Raw genomic sequence first — 11,607 nt, 5'->3', positions numbered from 1 at the left:
GGTAGTTCAGTGGCAGCATGTGTGCCTACAGAGCAGGCAATCCAGGTTCTGTTCCAAAGTAGGCCTTTTCTTTTAATCACCTTGTCTGCAGTGGCTTTGGAGGCCATAAAATGACATTTGTTTTTTTTTAAGTATTTGCATTTGTTTATAATCTTTTCTCCTTTATTCACATTTGAGAGCAAGAAGAGAGCAGGTGGTTTCTCAACATGAAAGGTTTCTCCCATTTTGTTTCCTCAGGAGGATCATCATCAAACACACATGATACTTGGCATTTTGAAGACTTGCCTTCCACTGCATTAGAATTTATGATCCACAAAATATCAATACTGATAGGCAACTGACTGTACCTTTATCATTCCCTGTGCATTAAACTGTCCTAACAAAGTGGAATTTTCTAAACAATCTCTCACACACAAACTTTGGAGGGGACTCTGTGACTGTGTAAGAAAAAATCAAACATACAATCATCTTTGCATAAGAATATAAAAGCTAGTGTTCAGACTGACAATCAGACATTGTGAAAGTTGTTGTGTAGTAACAACTTAATTTTGGTCATAATGTTTCGAGAAATCAACTGCAATCCTTTTGTTCTCAAATGTGAATAAAGGAAGAAAGAGAATAAATAAATGCAAAGTCTTAAAAGACAGTGCAAAACAAAATTCTGCATTAAAAATAACAGTGTAGTGCTGACACCTAATATTTTGGCCAGGTAGTCAGAGAAGGGTCCACTACCATAATGCAAAATAGAAGCCAAATTGGAGGGTTTCAACTGACCACAACCCTTTGTAAATTCTATATCTTCTTAGAACTAACTGTTTCAGATTGAATATCATACTCAGGCCAACAAATTAAAAAATATCAAGCTGATCCAGCATTGAAATCAGTCTGAAAATCTCAAAATAAAGGATGGAGAGAGGGAGAATGACCTTGCCAGTTTGTCAGATTCTCTCTTTAGGAAAAGTTTTTGTGGTAAAGTCTTCATGGGCAATCAACTGAATCAGGTGAATGAAAGGAAAGAAAAACAAAACAACAACTAATGTTTCAGCAGCTGTCTGAGTCCTCATCAGTGATATAATATGTCTGTGGTCCAACATAGTCGCCCTCAGTCAACTAGTGGTTAGCATGCTTGCCACAGGACCCAAAGTTTGCGAGTTCAAACCTGGCCAAGGTCGATGGATTTTTAAGGGTGATAAAAATCCACAGCATGACTTCCTTTGGAGAGGAAGTAAAGCCAGCGGTCCCATGTCGTAGATTTACGGCATGTAAAAGAACCTTATGAGCATAAACAAGATGTTTCATAAGCAAAAATTCAGCAGCCATTTCTCACCCAAGTCTCTACTGATTCACTACTAGATGGCTCTAGCAGACAAATCAGGATCGAGTGGAAATTGTGCAGAGGCAGTGGGCTTGTGTGTGTGCACACTTCAAAGACAAAGAATCCTCCCACATGGGAGGAGGCCAAAGCTTCGGGCTGATGTCCCATAGGGTCAGTCAGTCAATGGTCCAATATAACTCATACTTTTACATACAGTGTGTAACAAAAGTCTGTTCTCATAGAGAAATAATAATTTGTGAATTAAAAGTTAAATTAATTTTAATTTTTCTTTTTTGATCTTCCTCTGGCAGAACACAGTGTTTCTTCTTTCAACAAGATGGCACTCCACCACACTTCCATATAACTGTCCAGAAATTTGTTATCCAACCTCCTACCTGGACAATGGATTGGATGCTGTGGTCCAAACAAATGGCCCACACGCAGTCCAGATCTCACACCATTAGAATATTTTCTGTGGAGTCAGTTAAAACCAGTGGTCTGTGCTTGCAGACCTCATACTCTTGACAATTTAAAACGCAATTATAAACAAATTCAGAAAAATTGATGACGAAATGTTACAGAGCCACAACCAATCTCAGAATGCAGATCAATATGTGTATGAATGTAGAAGGAACCCAATTTGAACATATGATGACGTAACATAAATAAAGTAAATAAAAAATAAATATAATTTATTTTCCCTATGAGAACAGACTTTTGTTACACCGTGTATATATAATTTACACCAAATTTTAGAAGTTTTCTCAAAAACAGTTTGTTGTACAATGTATGATGCATGTGTGTGTAATCTCAATGCACTCTACAACTTGTGTTTGACATTTCTTATGTAGTGAATACTTAATTAAATACAATAAGAAACAATTTCTTACTCTATGCAGTGAGGTATCTGTTGTGACTAAGTCTTCAACAGTGGGTTTATATCTGGAATTAATGAACATTCAGACTAACGAGATAGGGAAGATTCCAAAGAAAGCATTTAAAATTAGCATCAACCAGGGTAGATTGTTTTCCACCATGTCATCCAACATACTTAGTAAGTTGGTAATACCACTTTCCAATGAGTAATTTTTACAGTTTTCAAGATATTCTGTAAGTGTCTGATATGATGTGAAAAACAATAATTTGAATTCAGTCTGCACTTTCAATTTTATTTTTTGTTACTAATTGTGGAACAGTAAGTTAAAAATCACAATACAATACACTATACCACACATTAACTAATGCTTCTATCCTGTACAGACTACTACAGATTGATGGTACCAAGACTATGCATATATTTTGAAACTGTGGTTTACCCTTCTTGTATCTCTATTTGATGAATTCCACTGAGATGTGAGAATTTTTTAATGATATGTACATATCTCAAGGTGTTCTGTTTTGTACTGCCTTCTCTGAAGTATTTACAACTCCTTGATTGTTAAATCATCGCAAATCTGGTCTGATATTGTTTATTCATTCAAAATATTAATAACATTTTGTAACAAATGCTTTCATATGCAGAATGAGAGGAAGTCTCAAAATGCTAATAGTCAGACAGCGAAAATGAAAATTCTGTGTATAAATATGTACTAACTGACAATGAAAAAATTGGGGGGTGATATTAATAACATATTTAGAATGGGAAGATGTGTTGGATTACAAAGGACAGATATAACTTTCTGGCAGTGACACAGGGTATAGCATAGGGGTGGCCAACCCAAATGATCTTTCGGGCCACTTTGGAAATGCATCATAACTCCGCGGGCCACATATAACTGTAAACTCATGAATAAAAGAGGCAATATCTGTCATATATTCGCAAGAATATTATTTTAAAATCAAAGTTAATTTTTTCTCATAATTTCGACAGATAATTTTTGAATATATGGATGCACAAATAATGTATTTTTTTAATACATTGGTTTTCACTACTTTGGCCATTATAAAATAAATATATTTTGTAAAAGTGTGATGAATTTCGCGGGCCGGAAAAATGTTCAAGGCGGGCCACATGCGGCCCGCGGGTTGGCCACCCCTGGTATAGCATATGACACAAATAATATTTTGGATAGAAAGTAACTGTTACCAACTGTTAAGCCCACCTGTTCTGCACATTAAGTCATTAAATGGGAAAAATGAAAATGTCCAAATCAAAATCCCCACTGCAGCCTTAAAAATCAGTAACAACTAAAGAAATTTGTGTTGCACTTCATGTATGTATGTGTTAATGGGGATACTGGATTCTGCTTTGAGTGCTTTGGGGACTACCACACTAAGCTGAATTACTACAATAATGTAAAACACATTATCACATTCTGCAGAAATTACAGAACTTCCCTATAAAATCTAAACAAAATGTTATTACACCACAGACGTTTCCGTTATAAAGTCTGAATGTGCAACATTTGTGAATATACAAGTCCCATATCCTACTTCTTCAAAGTACTCAAAATTATTTAGTCTCTGGAGTAGAAGGGTTAAGAGTTCAAGCTAAATGCATATATCTGAAATCATCAATACATCATGACTAATGCTCTACAATACTGAGTATAATATATTAAGTATAAAATACATTATAGAATAGAGCATAAATTACTGATGTGCCTACACTTCAACTCTTCTATAAAGAATCACTAAAAGAACCTTACTTTTCCACAGTTTCTACAGTGATGGCGCCTCCTAACAACAGTGAACACAGCTTCACAAGACATACAACGAGGAGCCATGTCATCTGGAATCCAAGGTGGAGGTGATTCCACTTCCATTGGACTTGCTGGAGACTCCCAACCTGTTGAGAGAGCTTCTTCTGCATTCTCCACAGGACGCGAGAAATCTGAAAGTCAGAGATAAAAATGTTTACATGAAATTTGTATGTTCAAGTAACATAACAAAATACATGTAAAAAGTAACAGTCTACATACCCACAAAGAACACCCTGAATAATGGAAGTCCACTATCAGACAGAAAAATATGAAGCACTTCATCGAAGGACCTTTCCAGGACAGACTAAGGAACTATATAGTCAAACAGCGATGTTGGCAGGACATTGTCATTTAAAAGCACATTATTTAAACTGTTGTTAAAAGATAATCCTGTTTGCTGTACATGTTCAAACAAGGAAAAGCAACCTCACTTATTACATAAATGTAAGGACCTTCTGGGACTCTGACAATGATACTTAGGAGCCAAATACGTGACTACAAATGAGCATGAGATCCCAATAAGCAAACTACTGCATCTTCCTTAAAGTGCAGGACTGCTTAATAGTTAAAAAAGATGGGGAAGCACAACAGGTCATGGTGCAAGGGGCATTTATGCCAACCCTTCTAACTGAACTTCATACTACACATACATACAGAGTAAGCATAGTCTACTCTGAATAAAATTAAACAAAAATATAATTTACATGTTACTAGTTCACCAAATCACTGAATACCTGCTTCCATTGCAGTATTTATTTGTCCTTCATGATTCAGTATCAAATGAGTTACTGTAACATTTGAACCACATACATACAGAGCTGAAACCTAGGAATCCAGAAAGTACATGTTGACATCCATGTTGTAAATATAGTTCATGATTAAAATTACTAATTCAAATATTACAGTTCTTTACATATTTTAAATACAACAGAAATGCTATACAATATAATTTAAAAGTTCAAATCATAATTCTTACATCGCTGATTTTGAATAAAAATTATAAATGCAGTCACCTCTGCACTCATTGCTAAGTAGCTGTGAGATAATCTCCTAAAAATCCGCCAACATTGCACAACAGTCACGTGAGCATTGGTCACTCTTCAAGGTGAGTCATTTGCATTCAGCCTGATGAGGGAGTAAGGAAAAATGCGCTCAGTTCGCTTCTTGTTAACACATTGAATGTGCTGAAAACTATGTGCCAAACATGTTTGTGTTGTTGTTTGACCACTAATCTGCAGTAGCAACTGTTTCATATTTAAAAATTGTAGAAGAGCCACCATGTCTGGTAAGAGAAGTGAATGTGTTGCTAAAAAGTTGCGTAGGTCTATTGCATTAGAAGATAAGATGGACGTAATTCGTAGAATAGAAGGTGGTGATACCTGTCGTAATGTGACTACCATAATGAAAAATTCATATAAAATAAAATAGTCAATGCAACAGGCTACGAGAGTAAGTGCAACGCAAGTGAGTTATAGCAGAAGTAAACTTAGAAAGAATGGAGAAATTACTGTTGCTATGGGTGGATACCATGGGGGGGGGGATAAAAAATAAATAATAATAATAATAATAATTTCCCCTTGACTGAAATTACCATCACGGATAAGGCAAAGTCAATTTATGAGGAAATTAAGTCGTCAATGTTTGGGTGCCGGGGATGCATGTCATTGACTTCCCATTGATTTACATTATAAAAAGAGTTTCAATTTACGCCGGTTCATCCAGGAACGCATCCCCGGCGTAAATTGAGGTTTACCTGTATGTGTATATATACATATATATTTAATACTAACTCCTTGAAGCAGAGTCTTTCTTCAGAAGCTACTAGTATATTCACCTAGTCAAGAAATTGTCAAACTTTCATGGAATTCAAAGATTCATCACAACATTCACAAAGGCCAGCCAGTGGTCCCTAGCCTCAGCCATAAAAGTCCAAACTATGCCTACAAACCCTATTTCCCTAATATCAATTTTTAATATTATCCTCCATCAAACCCAGGTTTTCCAAGTGGTCTCTTCCCTTTAGGATTTCCAACCAATATGGACCTCTTTCAAATACCAACAATAAAGTACCAAAGCATGCAACAAGATAGCACAAGTTTACAATAATATACAACGCCAAACTTAAGAATGTTTTTCAATTAAGAAATTTCTGCAGTAATACATTTCACAGATTAATACTAATTTTTCATTATTAAGTAACAAATTTATTTTTAAACATCATCATTCCAAACTTCAGAACCCAACCCACCAACTTCTACCAATCATACATCACCTGTCAGATTTTAATAGCAGAGCTTCATTTTGTTTTTCATTTTCTCTTTCCTTTCATATTCTATGCTTGTTTTAATTAGTAATTAGCACTGTTCATTTCAAATTAATTACAATTCACTATTAACACACATGTGCACATGCACACACACATGTACTACATATATATATATATATATCTTTCTTTATTATTATCAGAAATAACTGATTTCAACATATCCACCAAGTTTAAGACTACATGTTCCCAGAATAAATCCTAATACCACTCAAGAGAATAAAGCCAACTTCAGATGACCAATTAACAAAAATAAATTGAAAACATGAACATTCAGCTAAAAATAGGCAACCCTAACAGCAAAATTCTGAGAAAGACTCTGATACCATTATTTCTATATATGTATTATTTCAGATCACAGTTACATTTAATTATTGTATTTAAATTAACAAAAAGTTCATTTCCATTTAATAAACTCTCTGAGTATTTATTTACCATTATATCCTGAAGGGGAAGAAAGTGATTCTTGTTCAACAGATACAGCTGTCACAGGACCTTCCTCTGAATCTTGCTCCTCTGTGCTAATGCTACTTGATGCATTCATAAGAAACACACACTTCAGAATGTGTCTAAGATCACCTGCAAAATTTGTCTGCAACTGGTCTGCCACACCAGCAATGCACACAAACAAGCGATGAACCAAATCCTCACTTGACCTGCACAGAAGCAAATACCATATATATGATCTGACAGACTGCAAGTTACTTAAGAATGTAAGATTTGAGGTTTCCACAGCGGTGAGTATGAAGATTTCCGTCTTCTGGGTTGTTGCGCTGTGTAGACTGGTCGATGTTAACAAACGTTTCAAAGGTCATACTGCCTCCGTCATCGCCCTGATGACGGAGGCAGTATGACCTCTGAAACGTTGGTTAACATCGACCAGTCTACACAGCGCAAGAACCCAGAAGACGGAAATATTCTTACTTAAGAATGCTGTATTAAGTGCACCAGTTATTTAGTGTCATTATATCAGACACTGATCACATTCAACGAACCTGAAAGGACAGAAAAGGAACTGGTTGTGTCCTATTTCATGTTGTTGAGTCAGTAAATACAAAGTTCCTGGGTTTGCAAATTGATAACCACCTGAATTGGACAAATAATATTGATAAACTGATACCTAAGTTAAGCGGAGCATGTTATGCAGTTAGATCTATGTTGCATGTCAGCAACACTGACACACTCAGATCAGTATATTTTGCCTATTTTCACTCTTTAATGAAACATGGAATAATTTTGGGGGGAATTCATCAAACATCAAAAAGATATTCACTTTACAAAAGAAAATTGTTAGATTAATGGTTGGTGTCAAACCTAGGAATTCATGTAGAAGTCTGTTTAAGATATTAGAAATCTTAGCTCTTCCACGTGAATACATATTCTCATTAATGAACTTTATTGTAAATAACCAAGAACATTTTCAAACTAATTCTGCTATACACAGTGTCAACACAAGGAATAATAATCAGATTCATAGACCAATTGCCAACCTCTCATGTTTTCAGAAGAGTGCATATTATGCAGGGATCAAAATTTTCAACAGTCTACCATCAAATCTCACAAGTCTTGTAAATAAAAAGGCACAATTTAAAGTAACATTAAAAAGATACTTAATTACACACTCCTTTTACTCTGTCGATGAATTTCTAATGTTTATAAGTAAGTCATAATTTATCTATTGTATATAATGGGTGGATTTATTTGTAACTTATCTCTGCTTTATGTGAACCCTTTGTTCGTATTTTTGTGACATTTATATAATAGTATGACTTGTATTTGTATAACATGTATTGTATTATTATGACTTATTCTACATCCTATTGTCATCTGACTAACTTATGGATCCATGGAATGTAATAAAGATGTATGTATGTATTATCCTGATATTCATCTGGAGGGATGGAAAATTATTCTCTAAAGTTAACTACATAAAAATAATTGCTATCCAGATGTTGGCATCACTCACACACATTTAAAATACTGTGAAAATAAAATGAGATATCCAAGATGGATGACAAAAGAAAAAAATTCTAATAAGTTAATTAATGATATAGTGATCTCTTATTTCAACACCATTTTCTTTAAATAGAAATTATTTTATACTTAAGTTGTCATTTCAGGAGATAGTATAGCTGCGTCATATTGTGATATTAATTAAAATAATTATTATATTTGTTTACCTTCAAATCACAATAAAATAGTAAGATAAGATAATTAAAATGATTAAAATATCATCTTATGTTCCATATCGAGCATTCGATTTACATCGGAACATTAACAACATGTTTCGGTTTATCAAACCGTCATCAGGTGCAAATTATAAACTTTTAAACTCAAATTACAATTATTTATAGTTTTTACAATTTTATAATTTTATCATCTTTCTTAGTACATTTTATGGAAGTTGTGTCTAGATATTATTAATATAACATTATTGTTGAGGTGGTGTTATTGATGTTTATACCAGTCATATATGAAATAGCAATCGGTTCAGACGTGTTCAGAGGAGAGATCCAGAAGTGTTACCATCTCCTGTTCCTCTGAAACACTTGTAACTACCTATAAGATTATGCAACATCATAACCCATAAGACCACAAACATAAGCACACACCTGAACTTTGCACGGGCTTCATTTCGATTGGCTATCTCAGCTGCTTGCATTGCCAAAGCAATTTCTTCATCATCCTGGCATTCAGAATTGAAAGACGAAGTATCACTGCTCATGCTGCAACTGAAATAAGATAGTGGAAGTGTAAAGTAATTCAAGAAAAATGATCAATAATATCCTTGTAACTAGCACATATGAATAAAGTCATCTTTGGACTCACTGCCGTGAAAACCTAAAATCCTAACTAGCACAACTCTCTGCAGAAATCAAATCAAAACATATAAAAAAAATTAAAAAGCACAGTAAAATTAAATCACTGTTACTGATGATGTGGCTAATGCTTTCACTTATAATCTATTCCACTTCCCTTGCCTTTTCCTGCCTAGACAAAGTCTGAGTCAATTCCTGAGGCAGCAGGGGTTTTGAAGCATGTGATGCCTGGTATTCCCAAGCATCTGAGGTAACTAACATAATCTCATGATACAGAATTCCCAAGAAAACAAAGATATCAATCTTTATGACACTACAGCATTCTTAGAGCATCAAAACCTTGCAAGTTGAGTCCATTATGGCTGGTCATTCTAGTCCAACCACAAATAATAACTGAAAACTAACTCCAAATCTCAACTCCACTGCTGTCCTCTGAAGTGAAGTTAATTACATTCAGCAATCCACAGCACTGTGTTTGGGGCATAACAAATCCCAAAGAGTGTGTATTAAGGTATACTTCACTACTTACAACAAAATTGTCCATTAATTTAACTTTCTGTATGACAGAACCCATTGAATGCACTGACTGATTTATCACTATCTGAAAACAACTTTTCCAACTACATTGATTACATAGCATTGAAAGATAGGATAATTTGTAAATTACAAACTGTAAATGACACTGTTGTGACCTACTTCAAAGTACTATCCCAGCATTTGCCTGGAGGGCTGAGGAAAACAATAAAAACCTTAGTGAAGATAACTGATCTCTGGATCTAATTTTCAAACCAGTGACCCTCCCCACCCCACCATATACAATATACTAATCACTCAACTACATTCTGCCCTCCAAACACATGGAGAACTGAGTGTGGAATTCTCCATGTAATATAAACTAGGTATAGCAAAACCCATTCTACAGCGAATAAGAATGGACAGTACACCCCACTATAATTAGTAAACTAAATCATCATTCATAGGCACGCAACACTATATCTGACCCAGAGTACAGAAGACTGAACCACATACAAAATAGTGGTACAGAAGACCATTCATTCCTCCGCATATTAATTTATTACATGAAGTACAAAAGACCCTACCGCATATACGATCTCACTACTTGGCGACAAGATCAGCCTTTCTCTCCACATAAAATTATTCCTGTCTGAAATACAACTAACCCCAGGCCACTGTAATCTTTTAGTAATTCAAAAGTGAAATAATATTGAAATAAAATACAAAGATGAGATTTCAGGTACTCACGGCAGTGAGTATGATGAAGACTGTCTTCTGGGATGTTGCACCATGCCTCCATCAACAGGGTAATAAGGCAGCAAGCACCTCTGAAATGTCAGTACACTTCTACCAGATTACATGGTACAACATCCATAACTACTAACTAACTAGATGGCTTAGGGAACCTGAAGGTTCATCACCGAATTAACCAAAGCCCTCCACTGGTCCCTGTCCTGGGCCAGCAAAATCCAATTGCCTTGAACTTCTATCTCCCATAGATTCCACTTGATATTGTTCTCCCATCTACGTCTAGGCATCCCCAGTGGTCTCTTCCCTTCAGGCTTCCCAACCACACCTCTCGCCCCACCCATCTCATTCTTCTTCACTTATCACCCTGACAATATTGGGGGAGGAGTACAAATTTTTAAGCTCATCATTATGCAATTTTCTCCATACCCCATCTTTTTCTCTCCTAGGCCCAAATATCCTCAACACCTTATTCTCAAACACCAGCAATCTATGTTCCTCCCTGAGAGTGAGAGACCATGTTTCACACCCATACAAAATAAGAGACAAAATTATTGCTTTGTATATTTTAATCTTTAGGTTCTTAGAAATCAGATGGGAAGACAAAATAGTTTGTACTGAAAAGTCGCAAGCATTTCCAGAATTTAGTCTCCTCCTAATTTCCTCATGAATATAATTTTGATATGTCATTGTTGTTACCAAATATTTAAACTTTGTAACCCTTTCAAAGGACTTGCTGACGACGAGATACTAACATGTACTTAGTTTTTTTCTGAATTTACTTCTAGACCCACCTCTCTACTATCTTCTAGTGAAACTTCTGTGCTCCTCTTTATTGTATTTTTTCATCACCCAATAAATTAACATCATCAGCATATGCCAACAGCTGATGTGTGCCATTCAACTGCAAACCCTCCTGCCTATCTTGGACTTTCCTGATGGTGTATTCTAGTACAAAGTTAAAGAGCAATGGAGACAAAGCATCTTGTTTCAGACTATTCTTGATGGAAAACGAATACGACAATATTTACATCATAATACAAACACATTAAAACATAAACTAAATACGGCATTAAATAAACAAATACATACTAATGCACCCCTGTACACATGCCTCCATGTGGAAGAATAATATGCCTGATTTCCAAAATGAGTTAAGAGGGAGATTCCAGAAGTATTGCACAC

General features: G+C 35.2%; 1 protein-coding gene across 7 annotated transcripts in view; it reads right to left on the bottom strand.

Moving 5' to 3' along the window:
* LOC110828334 (lateral signaling target protein 2 homolog) overlaps window positions 1-11,607 on the bottom strand; it is a 54,391-nt gene that overhangs the window by 12,819 nt on the left and 29,965 nt on the right. For 6 of the 7 annotated variants that reach the window (XR_015534944.1, XR_015534945.1, XR_015534946.1 and 3 more), the window contains 3 exons: window positions 8,953-9,072; window positions 6,776-6,996; window positions 3,964-4,148 (listed from right to left, as the gene is read on the bottom strand). Coding sequence is in view for 3 of the 7 variants with exons in the window: in XM_087347896.1 (XP_087204022.1) it covers window positions 3,964-4,148; window positions 6,776-6,996; window positions 8,953-9,072 (526 nt within the window). In the remaining 4 variants the exon portion in view is untranslated. Of the gene's footprint in view, window positions 1-3,963; window positions 4,149-6,775; window positions 6,997-8,952; window positions 9,073-10,422; window positions 10,503-11,607 lie in introns of those variants that run through there. The other variant, XM_087347898.1, reaches the window with a different exon arrangement.

The sequence above is a fragment of the Zootermopsis nevadensis genome, unplaced genomic scaffold (genome assembly GCF_977971745.1).
Source record: "Zootermopsis nevadensis isolate Lab colony 2312 unplaced genomic scaffold, Znev_1.0 Znev_ptg000012l, whole genome shotgun sequence".
Lineage (NCBI taxonomy): Eukaryota > Metazoa > Arthropoda > Insecta > Blattodea > Termopsidae > Zootermopsis > Zootermopsis nevadensis.
This window is presented reverse-complemented; position numbering and strand designations above follow the sequence as displayed.